At 48.1% G+C, this 13,730-nt stretch overlaps 1 protein-coding gene across 15 annotated transcripts in view; it reads left to right on the forward strand.

The window, feature by feature from the left end:
• The window catches only part of SOD3 (superoxide dismutase 3), an 86,627-nt gene that overhangs the window by 59,330 nt on the left and 13,567 nt on the right, over positions 1 to 13,730 (forward strand). For 4 of the 15 annotated variants that reach the window (XM_040237944.1, XM_040237941.1, XM_040237945.1 and 1 more), the window contains 5 exons: positions 365 to 438; positions 5,430 to 5,596; positions 7,017 to 7,117; positions 9,171 to 9,242; positions 11,600 to 13,267. In XM_040237944.1, coding sequence (XP_040093878.1) covers positions 9,193 to 9,242; positions 11,600 to 12,350 — 801 coding nt within the window. In that variant the 5' untranslated portion in view covers positions 365 to 438; positions 5,430 to 5,596; positions 7,017 to 7,117; positions 9,171 to 9,192 and the 3' untranslated portion in view covers positions 12,351 to 13,267. Of the gene's footprint in view, positions 1 to 364; positions 439 to 5,429; positions 5,597 to 7,016; positions 7,149 to 9,170; positions 9,243 to 11,599; positions 13,268 to 13,730 lie in introns of those variants that run through there. The other 11 variants (XM_040237947.1, XM_040237948.1, XM_040237950.1 and 8 more) reach the window with 8 other exon arrangements.

The raw sequence follows: 13,730 nt of genomic DNA on the forward strand, positions 1-13,730 counted from the left end.
ATGGAATGCCCAATTGCAATCATCTATACCAATCATATTTATCTCAACATCTACTTTGTCTGATATTAATATAATCGTGCTTGTCTTAGGCTGTTTGCATGGTAAATCTTTTTTCATCCTTTTACTGTCAATTTATCTGTATATTTGATATGTAGCCTTTACAGGCAGCAAATAACACTATTGAACCATCATTTGAAAAATGAGAACTATCGTGTAGAAATGTGAATCTCTAGTCTCTCTTGAAAATAGAAGGTATGGCAATAATAGGCAGCATTCCCATTTGGCAACATCTGGTTGTGCAGCTGCTGCCCCATATCTATTCAGAATTTCTCTCCAATCTCCACTCTTCTCTATTGTTTTCCAGGCACTGGGGGCTGAGTTGCCATTTTTCAGTGGGCTGTTGCTGTTTTTCTCACAGAAAAAAAAGTTTTTCTTCAGGTAAATATCTCCACTAGAATATGAAGACACAATATATATAGAAAGGCTATGTGTTTAATGACAAAAAGGAGACAACACATAGCTGGCCCACTTTAGTCATGATGTGACCTGTCTGGCCCCCACAGGTGTCTGAGTTTTCAGTTCCTGTTGTAATAAACACTCAAGTTCTGTTTGAGTTGATAGAACTTTGAAAGTCAGAATGCAAAAAAGAGAGAATGGTTTCATCCTAGGCATAGGCATTTACTTTTACAAATGCCTGTTCATTCCTTGTAATGTATTTTAAAAGCAATTTCAAGTCTAAGTTAGTGTGTATGTAACAAACATATGTTCCCAAATAAGAAGATAACTTTATTCTGATCAATAATGCCCAACCAGGAAAATGCTCTGATGATCAAAACACATTTCCATAAGTCAAATAAAGTAGTTGAAACAACGGTTAGATCCCAACTCTTCTGCCTTGGATTTTAAGGGAAATTAACCCGGTGGCTCAATGGCAAAAAAATCTAAAGAATCTACCTGGAATGCAGGAGACACAGGAGATGTGGGTCAGATCCCTGGGTCAGGAAGATCCCCTGAGAAGGAAATGGCATCCCACTCTAGCATTCTTGCCTAGAGAATCCCATGGACGGGGAGCCTGGTGGGCTACAATCCATCGGGTCGCAAAGAGTCGGACATTATTTAGCATGCAGCAGCCGATAAGAGATACCCCCTAGTTTCTGATGTAAAAATTTTGTGGAGAAAGACCAATGTGACAAGCTTCTTACACTAAGATGGACAAAAGCTGGAGAAAGTTCCATGTCCCGGTCCCCATCTGGGTCTGCCAGTAGCTCCTATTATGTCCCTGCTATAAGGAGGATGTCCTAAGACCTCAAACCTATTCCCATTCTCTCCAGGAATGGCAAGATGGATCCTGAACAGCTGTGTCTGGGCTCAGAAGAACTGCAAGGAGGTTGATTGCTTTGTAAAATTGCTCCAAAATTCTGTGAAATGAAGTTCAAAATATACTACTAGGGCCATAACGCAGGACTATCTAAGCTTTCAGATACTGCTGCCCTTCTGGATTCACCTTTAGGTGATATTGCTAGGTTATGGTGGTTTGGAGGCTGTGATGAGAGTCACTACTCAATCCATTTGAGACCATCACTAAAGAAGGACCAGAACCCTACTGGATTTATTTTCTAAGTGAGACACATGGCTGCTTATCTATTTCCCTCCTTGGGCTTCAAATCTGAGGCTTTCTGAATTCTGTCAGCATTTAGACTGCCTAAATCCTTTTCTAAAATAGAGGCTGAGTCAGAGGACCTCTTCTGTACAGTTTCTTCCCGCTTTGATTTTCTATAACCCCAGGAGCAGAGAATGCTATGTCAGTTCCGTCTCTAGATGCCAATCTCTACATGTTGCAGTGTTTGTGCATTTTGCACAAGCTCTCTGGGGGTTTCCTGTCCATCTTTTTCTTGTTGTAGTTAGTTTGGTCATTCTGAAGGTGTGGACAAAAGGAATTGGGCCAGGGTGGCCATCTGAATGGGGAGAGGTTTTCTTCTTCCTGGTGAGGTTGCAGGGTGTGTGTGTATTGCAGGGGGCAGTCAGAAGGGGAAAGGGAAAGAGATAGTCTATGAAGCATCAGAACCAGTGAGATAGACAGGCACCAGTCTGGAGGCTCAGTGATCTGGGCTCAAGTCCTTCCTCTGCACCTATTAGGTGTGACGCTGAACAAGGCAATTAACCACTGTGGGTCTCAGTTTTATTATTTGTAAATTATGAAAATAACACTGGGGAGAATCTATGGTCCTTCCTATATAGGTCTGTTCAAATAGATTATGAGCCGCCTGAACTAAGGTTATGATTTATACAGTTTCACAGTCATGATGTCCAGAGCAGAGTCTGGTGCATAATTTTATCAGTCAGGCATGAATTTGGCTGTAAGTATTAATAACAGAAACCCACTGACAGTGGAAAACATGGAGGTAATTTCCCCCTATTATCAGAAAACTACAACTGTGCTGGTGTTAGTTAAGGTGCTCAGTGAGACACTTTTCCCTCTTTAGCTTTTAATTTAATTTAGTTTTTAATGAAGCTTTTGAGGACCTAGGTTCTTTCCATTTTTTTTCTCCTTCATCCTGTGCATGTTGGCTTTTGTTCTCATTCTCACCAACTTATAGCCCCAAAGGAGCTGCCACATTACTAGGCATCAAACCCACATTTAAGACAATAGGACGGATAAAGAGGCAGCACCAATCATTTCTGTCTTTTTAATAATGAAAGTGAGAACGTTGCCCAAAGCCACATCAGATTATGTCCAGTTGGCTATAACTGGGTCTCATGACCACCACCAGCTGCAAGGGATTCTGGGAAAGTAAGTGTCTGGCTTTCCAGCTTCTATAGTGGGAGGCAGCAAGCAGAGGGGTCAATATGGCCATTGGGTCAACAAATATTTTAAAATAAATACAACTAGAAAATAAGCTGAAAAATACTTCTCTTTTCTCAAGTGGAGTGTACTGTGCAATTATTTGAGGAAATGAATGCTTCGTTGGATATGCTTTTAAATATTCATACTGCTATTTTGTTTTTATGTGGCAAAACAGGAATGACCTAAGTGTTCTCTCACAGGTATGGGCAGGAAGTGGAACTAGAGGCAAGGTCAGACCCCGTGAAGGACTTAGCTTGGAGGGATTTTACTTTGATGTTTTCCTGAGAGAATACTTTGCACATACTCACCTTCTGGTCAGAAAGACATTGCTTTTCATGTGCTACAGTTGGTCTTCTCCTCACATGGCCAGCCAAGTGTAACTTGTTGAGAAGTTCCTGGTTCTGACTGGTTTCCATTCCCTTCTGATTCACGTACATTTCAACGGAAGGGTTAAACATTCACAGTGAAAAGGAAATTTCCCAGAACATAGCACGGACACGGAATGCAGCGTCTCTTCACTGAAGAGAGGACTATTACGAAGACAAGGTGCATGCGAGCCACTTAACTCATGCCTGGCACAGAAGAGGCGCTAAACACATGTGAGATAGTGTTGTTTAATGACTGTTAATAACAGTGATGTTTTTAACCTCCCTGCCCACTTTGCCAACAAGCATCTCCTTTCCCCCATATTATCCTGTTGGGTTTGGACAAAATGACAGGATGCAAGGTTGAACTACACAGGTCCCTGGTTCCACTCTTACTTCCCAGGGGCTTCTGGGAGAACCCAAGCAGGCAAGACACACTTGAAGCTGTCTCAGATTTATCTGAGGTACTCTAGTTGGGTAAACTGTTACCACACAGACTCTGGCCTTTTAGGGAGGCAACCTGAAATCCTAACTGTTGTGTTCAGAAACTTTCTCCTCATAGTAGCCACTTTATTTCCTGGTAGAATTTAATTCTATCAATTTTCTGAACACAATGAGAAGGAAGTTATGTACAACTGATATTCCTGCATAAAAGAAGTATGAAGTTCTCTAGCAGAGATCCCTTCTATTCAGACAGGAGTACATTTGAATGCATCTCCTAATAATGGCTGATTTACAATGCTTGCTTGATTTTCCATTGTATTATACATTAGCACAAGGAGAAAGGACAGAGGTCAAGGGTTAGGGGTCTTGTTTGCAAGGCAGTAACTGACTACAGAGATAACTGTGAGGTACAGAGTCATTTGTTGTTTCGAACTTTTCTTTCATCTCCCCTTCAGACTTTTGGAGGTAATAAAACATAATGATTAAGGGACCAGGATCAGCAATCAGAGACTCTTGGGTTTAAATTTTGCCTTTGCCATGTTATAACACTGAAACTTTCGGCCTGTTCTTTTCTTTAAAAAAACTGAAGTATAATTGACCTATTATTCAGAAAGAATATTCTTTCTGAACCTCATTTCCTTATCCACAAAGTGGGCAAATTAACACCTATCTCACAAAATTATTGCAAGCATTAAATAAAACAGTATGTGAGAAAGTGTTTTGTAAAGTGTTTGGTCTCAAGTGCAAAAAATGCAGCCCAAACAACTTAAGCAAAAAGAGAAGGTATTTTGTAATAGACTGGTAAAACATACTAGTCTATTAAAAGCAATAAATTTAAAAAAATGTTTTTAATGAAGTAATGCTTTCTCATAAATAATTTTAGGAAAAAAAACTCCAAATGGTGATTAGGGTGCTTCTTCCTCTCCTTCCTCATTCTCAGTTCTGCACCCCAAAGACAAATGCTGTTAAGAGTTTCTGGTTTTAATACATGTTGTAGGAATAGAAAAATAGAGTGTATTGTTTATTAGGCTATGTTTAAATACATGTATTATAAAATATGTATATTACTAAAAGGGTACAAAAACTACCAATAAATCATTTGTCCATTAAAAAATAAACAATAAAAGGAATGTATTTGACTCACATAATGAAAAGAGTTTCAGGTACAGCTGGATCCAGGGGCTTAAACACTGCAACTGGGTCCAAATATCACTCTACTTTTATTCTACTTCCCTCCACTGGCCCCATCCTCAGATGGGTTTTCCCTGAGTGGAGCAAGGGGGTGCAAGAACTCTACCCTTTCTCCTCCAGTTTCAAGTCCACTGGGAAAGAGAAGGTGCATCCTTCACAACAGTCCCGGCAAAAATGTCACTGCATCTTTCTAGCTCTGAATGTATTATTCTGGAACTAATGCAATATTTTGACTGGTCAGGAACCTACCTCTGGAGCAAACGGTGAATCAATACTACTTGCATGGACTGAAAATGCAGTGGTTTCCAAGAAGGAAATTGGGGTGCTATTGCCAAAGGAGTAGTGCCTGGATGTTGGCGAGGTCGGGTAGGAGAAAAAGCAAATTTCTCCTAGAATGCCATAAAAAGAAAAGTGAAAATGGACTTTAATACCAGTCCTAGAATATCACAGCAGAGGAAATCTTTCTCGGCCCTTAGATAAAACTAAATGAAGAAAGTGCTCCTTCATACAGTAGTTATGAACTGATACAATTCTTACTTCAATAACTGAATGAAAATACAGATTTCTTTTTTTTTTTTTTTCAGTTGGATGGACGATTCACAACGGGAAACCGGAATGTTTCAGGATGAGGTAGACTGGAGGGCAGCATCTGGAACTCAGAAAAGCCATTAATCAAAGGCACCTACGCCCATCAACAGAATGCAGAGTGGGAGGGACTGAGCCCATGATGGCCAAGTTCTCAGTGAGCCAGGTGGGCTGATGCCAGGGTAGAGGCTGGAGGCTCTGAGTGCCCAGAAGTCTCCGTCTTACCTTGTGCAATGGCTGCTCCAGGACAAGATCTTTAGTTTGAGTTCTGCCTGCCAAGCAGAGGTTTCCAAACCTGGCTATACCCCAGAATTCTTTTTTCAGTTGCTAGGTCACATCCGGCTCTTTTGCAACCCTATGGACTGTAGAGGGCCAGGTTCCTCTGTCCACGGGATTTCCTAGGCAAGAATACTGGAGTGGGCTGCCATTTCCTCTTCCAGGGGATCTTCCTGACCCAGGGATCAGATCTGTGTCTAATGCTTGGTAGGTGAATTCTTTACCACTGAGCCACCTGAGAAGCCCATACTCTAGAATAACGAGTTTTTAAAAAGATGATTCCAGGAAGCCCTGCTGGCAAAGAATTAACTTAGCCTGGGATGGGGCTCAGAAGTCTAGATTGTGAACAAGCTTTCCTGAGGTCAGGACAAGGGTCTGGGTCTCTAGGGGCCCTGGCTTTGCTTCCCCAGTTGCAGTCCCCACTCTGTACTGGATGGATCTGTTGACACTGCTGTTCCCTCCCTGGAGTATGAACCCCAAAAAGCAGGGACTCACACAGCTTTGGGTACCAGTACCAACAGAGCGAGCACCCACTAAGCATTTATTGAAAGCAGGCTGGAGGGCAGACAGGCAGGCATGCAAGCTGCCTTTTCCAACGTGGGCTTTTCTGTGGGGTGGGGGCGGTGGTGGGACTTCTATTTCTGGAAAGAACTGCTGTGATTAAGGAAATCATGGCAAAAGAAAGAGAAAAAGGGCACTGGGGAAGGGAAAGTGGTTCCTCCACACTACTCATTCTTTTAAAGGACTCCTCCATAACTTTAATAAGGAAACAGCATGAGTGGGACCACGGGCAGGGCACTGGGTTAGCCTCACCTCCCCATGCTACAGATGATGAAACGGACGCACAGGCACATCCTTAGGAAGTGACACCGCTGGGACTCTGCAGCCGGAGTGGGTAACTGCTACCCCACCTGCGTCTCACCTCTCACAGATGTGGAAGCACGGTCTTGGAGAAGACATTATGCATTTTTGCAGGGTGTCCATTTCCATCTTAGACATTCAGCAAAAGTAAATCAAGAGCTGAGGAAATCAGGGCAGAGCAAAGGGCGTCTCAAGAAAGAGGCCATTGTACACCTCTCCAAACAAGCTATTTTCTGTCTACTTTTTATTCCCCGGCTGTGCCCTGAAGGTCACTTGCTACGTCTGCACAACTCAGTGAAGTCACGAAAAGGAATACTTGGCCGGGGAACGCGGGGCTGGGGAGGGACTGCGGGGAGGGGACAGAGCTGGGGGAGGTGAGGCAATTCCACAACAAGGGCTGCCTGGCCGGCTTCCCTGCTTAAACCAGCCCAATGACCTTCTTTCCTCAGTGACCACTCCCCCTGGAGGCTGCCCTGCTCAGTCACAAACAGCCCGGGAGTTGCCCGCATTCCTGTGACCAGCTGGTGAGGTGCTGCTCCTCGGGTCCCAGGTGAGATAGCGTTCTTTGAAGAGCTGGAAAGGTGGGTGTGAAGTCGAGGTTCATTTCACTCTTCTCAGAGTGTGCTTACCGAGTTCTGAAACTGGGGCAGGGCATCCAGCCTCTTCTAGGAAAAGGATTTGAACATATTCATGGGGAAAAACGCACTTCTTGACAGAGCCCGGCTGCTCTGAAGGGGAGGAGGAGGGAGATGGTGAGAGGGCTCAGGAAGGCAATGGGCGGGGGCAGGAAGTGACTGTTTGGGGATCCGTTAATGCCCATTCATCGGAGAAGGCAATGGCACCCCACTCCAGTACTCCTTCCTGGAGAACCCCATGGACGGAGGAGCTTGGTGGGCTGCAGTCCATGGGGTCGCGAAGAGTCGGACATGACTGAGCAACTTCACTTTCACTTTTCACTTTCTCGCATTGGAGAAGGAAATGGCAACCCACTCCAGTGTTCTTGCCTGGAGAATCCCAGGGATGGCGGAGCCTGGTGGGCTGCCGTCTATGGGGTCACACAGAGTTGGACACGACTGAAGTGACTTAGCAGCAGTAGCAGCAGCAATAATGCCCATTCAAGAGGACCTCAGCATCCTCTGGTTTAGAGAAAAGAGAGATGTGGAGTGAGGAAGGTAGATGTTTCTGGATGTTGCCTGGTGTGGGTGGCGAGGAAAAGCCATCTGCTTAGGAGAGGCACAAAGGGAGGACCCTGCAGGCTCAGACTCACAGGTGGGACCCCATCTCATAGGGCACCCAGGCATTAGAAGACCCTGGAGTCTTTGAGGGGGTGGGGGGTAAACAGTTTTCCCAAACCCAAACCCAGGAAGAAGGTACCAGCTTGGTAGCTTGCTTTGTTCCCTGATAACTTTGTTCTCCCCTCCGGACCAAGCAAGCCTTTCTGAAACTACTTGGTCATCTACAGCTCAAACTGAGAGACTGAGAAGGGTGAGCCTTCTGCGAGCTGACCTGGAGGGCTGGAAGTGAAAAGCTTCAGACCCAAGGAGTTTCACCTGGGGTTTAAGAAGAATTCTCTTATTTAAGAGGGCTTCCCTGGTGGCTCAGAAAGTAAAGAAGCCACCTGCAATGCAGGAGACTCAGGTTTGATCCCTGGGTAGGGAAGATCCCCTGGGGAAGGGAAAGGCAACCCACTCCAGTATTCTTCCCAGGAGAATTCCATGGACAGAGGAGGCTGGTGGCCTACAGCCCTTGGACTTGCAAGGAGTCGGACACGACTAAGCCACACACACACACACTCACATTCTCTCTCTTTTTAAGACAAAAACATCTTCAAGTGTTAAATATGACCCAAGCATTTTTGGAAAAGAAAGCTTTGTGGACACATCCAAAACAACCTGTTTTTGCTGTATGCTTTCAATGAAAAACCTTCCAATTGCCAGAGCCTGCCTGAGGGGTGGGACCAGCTCAAAAGGACAGGGGTGGTCAGTAGGGATGGAGAGCTTGAGGCCAAGATGTGGCCTCAGGGATAGCCCTCTATTCCCGCCCCGGCTCCCTGGGGCTTTACCATAGTAACCAGGCCATGTCAGGAGTTCTTCCCTTGATGTCACTTTCTGGACCTCTCCTCCTACCTGTCACTCCTTCTCGGAGCCTTTCCTGGCCACCTCCTCCCACAGCTTCAATAGCATCTTTCAGTGAATAGTCCTGAAATCCTTATCAGCAGTTTTTCTCTGATAGCTAACAGCTGCCACTTACTGGGAATGTTCTATGCACCAGGCTCTGGGTTAATTGCCTCTGATGAGAGCTATACAGTGTGGTGCCCAAGGTTTAGGCACCTAAACCTTGGGCTTGGGGCAGACCACATCCCTTCACATCCTGCCTCAGCTATTATTGAATGTGTAACTCTGGGAGATAGTGGAGGACAGAGGAGCCTGGTGTGCTACAGTTTATGGGGTCACAAAGAGTTGGACATGACTTAGCTGTCTGTACAACATTCACCTTTTTGTGCCTCAGTTTCTCTGTGCTCTAGAATGGGGGTAACAATGCAACCACCCCAGAGGGTTCTTGGGAGGCTACATGAATTAACATTTGCAAAGTGTTTTTAATAGTGCCTGTATGTGCGTTCAGTAAATGTTAGCGATTCTAATTGTGTCTTTCAAGCATCACAGCAAGTCTCTAAGGTAAGTATGATTATCTCTATTTGCATATAAGAAAACAGAAGGCTCAGAGAGGAGGGTGAGCCCAACTAGACTCTGCAGTCCAGCACTTTCTCTGGTACTCTGTAACAAAAATAACAAGTATGCTAACTCTAAGGGAGTAAGTAAAGTGGCAGAGTCAGGCTTCAGATCCAGTAAGTTCTGGAATCCATGATTTTAATCACCACACTAGATTGTCTTTCTGTAATGATTATGAAAGGAATAAACAGTCAATCCCAGATTTTAACTTTAAAATGGCATCTGCTTTGGGGTTGGAGAAGGCCTTTGACAATACAGTTGACCCTCAAACTTTAGAGGCAGCATTGATCCCTGTGGGCAGGCTTAAAAATGTGAAAATGACCTGTCATCTCGTATCTCATTTAAACTTCCTAGTGATCCTTGGTGGTCTTACCAGCCTTATTTTATAGCTAAGGCAGAGTCAGAAATTTCCCCCACAATACTGCAGTTAGTATTTGTGTCTTGCTTTAAAATTCCTGGTTGGGTACCAGAGCTATAACTAAAATAAAACAAAATGAAATAACTCATGCCCACTGAATCAGAATCTCTTAGGGTGTGGCCTGGGCATCTGAATTTTGAGATTCAGAATCTGATGTGTAGCCAGCAAACACTGAGAACCCTTCCCATTGACACTGCCTCTTCCGAGGGCCAGAACTCCCATTTACAACCGTCTGCCCAACATCCCACCTGAGATCTTACCCTTAGCAAGCTTGGGCGAAACTTGCCCTCTCTGCCTTCTTCTCAGGGCCTGGTACCACCATCCATCACCCAGTCTCCCCTGCTGGAAACTCAGTCATCCCCAGCTCCTCTTCTCCACTGCCAGTGGTACCCAAACCGTGAATCCGTTTGAAGCACTCCTGAAACCGTGTTGCCTCCACTTTGGTAACAGCCTTCATCATTTTTGGTTTGGATTGCTGCTACTGCCCCCTAATTCATCACCCTCTGCCTGTCTCCATTTCTCCCTGGGGTCTTCCCATCCCTGCTCCTCTGTCCTCTCCATTCCCGAAGTCTGGCCCACATCTTTTCTCCTGCCAGACTAAAAACCTATCTCAACACTCACTTTTCTGCTTAAAACCTTCTACCAGCACTAGCCTCCTGGCTAATAACCATGCACTTTAGCAGAGCAAACCCAGCCCCTCCCTCCTTGGCCCAAAGCTCCCTCTTCAGCCTTGACTCCTCCCTGGTGGCACAGGCTGCGTCCCAGCCACACTAAATTTCCCCCATTCCCCATACAAACTGTGTCCCTTCACAGCCTGTGAACACTCATGTTTTGCCTCCTGCCTGAAATGGGCTTCTGACCTGGCTTGGCTGGAAAGCTTCTACTTGTCCTGTGGGACCTTCAGAAATCACCTCCTCTGGGAAGCCCTCCTAGAGTCCTTCATGGAGACGCACACTGCTTATTCCGTCCTTCCCCTGCACAAAGCTCCATCTTCAGTCAGAGCATTGGAATGATCTGATGACATGTCTGTCTCTCAGTGAACTCCTCATTCCACATTCACATATTAAATGTCTCCTACTGCCAGATGCATGCCCAGATGCTGGGGATACAGATGAATAAAACTGAGTTTCTGGCTTCAAGTCTACAGAAGATGGCAGAGAGGAGGGGATGGGGCACTTCAGGGAGCACCCAGCAAGTGCAAGAAGCAGCGGCAGCAAGCCTTATGCTGCCTGTCTAAGAGGATGCAGAAAAAGAGTGGCAGGAGATGAGGGGGCAGAGATGCTGAGAGGGAGGAGACCTGGAAGGGCCAGGAGAGCCTCCCTCAGGTAGCCCGAGACAGCCCCCTGTTGTGCTTAGCGGCTCTTCTGTGTCCGACTCTTTGTGACTCCATGGATGGTAGTCCACCAGGCTCCTCTGTCCATGGGGTTTCTCCAGGCAAGAGTACTGAGTGGGTTGCCATGCCCTCCTTCAGGGGATCTTCCCAACCCGTGGATGGGACCCAGGTCTCCCACATGGCAGGCGAATTCTTTACAGTCTGAGCCACCAGGGAAGCCCACCCCTAGGCCAATGTCCTGGACTCACATTTCTATGGAGATGGTAGTTGGGAGGATCACGATAAGACTTGTGGCTCAGAAAGATCCCTGTGAGCTTCTTGTGATTATTCCTCATCCATTTTTACAACGGCAGCACCTAGCCCAGTTTCTGGAATACAGCAGGCCCTGGAGAGACAGGGGCCAAAAGAACAACAACAAAAAAAGCACGCTGGGCGAGAAAGCCCCTCAGCAGGAAGGGTCTGGAGTCAAGGACACCGGACACCGGAGGGTCTGGGATTCCAGGTTTGCAGCGACTAAGCCTCGTTCCGCCCCACCCCCGGGGGTGCCCGCAGGTGCTCGACTCTGGCCATGCTGGCGCTGCTCTGTGCCTCTCTGCTCCTGGTGGCTTGTGCCTCGGCCGCCTCGGCCGACCAGGTCCAGCGGCAGATGGGCTCCAACACGGAGGAGCAGATCCGCGACATGCACGCCAAGGTGACGGAGATCTGGCAGGAGACGATGCAGCGGCAGGCGGCGGCCTTCGACCCGGACGCGGCGCTCCATGCGGTCTGCCGGGTGCTGCCGTCGGCCACGCTGGAGGCGGAGCAGCCCCGGGTCAGCGGCCTCGTGCTCTTCCGGCAGCTCCGGCCTGGCGCCCTGCTGGAGGCCTTCTTCCACCTTGAGGGCTTCCCGGACGAGCCCAACGGCACAAGCCGCGCCATCCACGTGCACCAGTTTGGGGACCTGAGCCAGGGCTGCGACTCCACCGGGCCGCACTACAACCCGATGTCCGTGCCGCACCCGCAGCACCCGGGCGACTTTGGCAACTTCGCCGTGCGCGATGGCCAGGTCTGGAAGTACCGCTCCAACCTGGCTGCCTCGCTCACCGGCCCGCACTCGATCGCGGGCCGTGCTGTGGTGGTCCACGCGGGCGAGGACGACCTGGGCCGCGGCGGCAATCAGGCCAGTCTGGAGAACGGTAACGCGGGACGCCGGCTTGCCTGCTGCGTGGTGGGTCTGTGCGGCCCCGGGCTCTGGGCGCACCAGGCGCAGGAGAACGCGGAGCGCAAGAAGCGGCGGCGCGAGAGCGAGTGTAAGGCCGTCTGAGCGCTCCACCTAGGTGGCCCTGAGCTCCGACCGCGCGCCGCAGACCCCTTCTATGCCCTCTGGGAGCCCTTCCATGCCCCGACTGCCCTGCAAGTGCCCTAGACCGCTCCACGCCCGGACTTCTCTCCAGGTCCCAAGATCCCCTCTGTGTGCCTCAGCCCCTACCCACCCCCCCTACGTACCCCAGTACCCCGTATGCTGCTGTGACATCTCTCCCAAGGACCCCAGACCTTTCCACACCCTGACACTCCTCCAAGTGCCCAAGATGGTCTCTGTGTGATCCAGGACCCCTTCTACGCATCCTGGGGAACCCTGGGACCCCTCAACATCCTGATGCCTCTCCAAGGCCCACGATCCCCTTCTTGAGACCCCAAGCCACCTCCCCCCTCACCTTGATTTTTCTCCTTCCCCTCCCGGAGACACTTTGTACTCTGGAGTACCACTTCTGCCATGGCTAGGATCTAACTGAAAATCCCCTTCACTTCGAGGTCTTCAACCACGTGTATTGAGACATCCCCCTTTCATCCTGAGGGCACCCCGAGCTCTGAGGACCCCCCAGAGATACCGAAGTAAGCCCAGGAACCTGAGGGTCTTCCAGACTCTCTGAGGTCCCTTTCTACCTTGACACTCCCACCTTCACCGTGTGAGCCCTGAGATCCCTCTATGCCCTAAGCACCCACCTACCCCCACCTCCAATGGGCTCCTTCTAGGCACTCTGAGACCCCTCCAGAATTTGCCTACCACCACTCCCCCACCTCTGCCCCCCAGCTTGTGCAGCCTGCACTTAGGTGCCTCTTCCAGGTGTCTCTAGGTATTCCCCCCACCCCACCCCCCACTCCCTCAAGAAAGCAGCTCCTTTGGGGGTTGTTTGACAATGTTTGTGTTGCACATTAAAAACTCAGCAAATCAGTATTTCATGGGGGCCTTGGTTACTTTTTTCTTTTTTGATGCTTCTTCCTGGCTCAGCTATTTTGGGGGAATGGTAAAGATGTTTCCCAAGTCCCTGCAGGGCTTTTCTTTCTTCCCTGCCTAGCTCCTCTGCAAGGTTTAATCACCTATTGATCCTTCTGCTTATTTGGGTGGAGCTCGCAAGAGGGAGGAAACCAAGATCACTTAGGGAAATGGGAAAACGAACAAAAAGACAGCTTTCCTGGGCTACATCCCAGGGCTGTAGAATTCAAAGGGAGAGGAGGAAATTTATTTGAAACAACCTTCCCAGTGATTCTGGGCTTCCCTGGTGGCTTAAACAGTAAAGAGTCTGCCTCCAGTGCAGGAGATGTGGTTTCAAGCCCTGGGTTGGGAAGATCCCCCTGGAGAAGGGAATGGCTACCCGCTCCAGTATTCTTGCCTGGAGAATCCCCGTGGAGAGAGGAGCCTGGC

This window comes from Oryx dammah, unplaced genomic scaffold (genome assembly GCF_014754425.2).
Source record: "Oryx dammah isolate SB20612 unplaced genomic scaffold, SCBI_Odam_1.1 HiC_scaffold_3, whole genome shotgun sequence".
NCBI lineage: Eukaryota > Metazoa > Chordata > Mammalia > Artiodactyla > Bovidae > Oryx > Oryx dammah.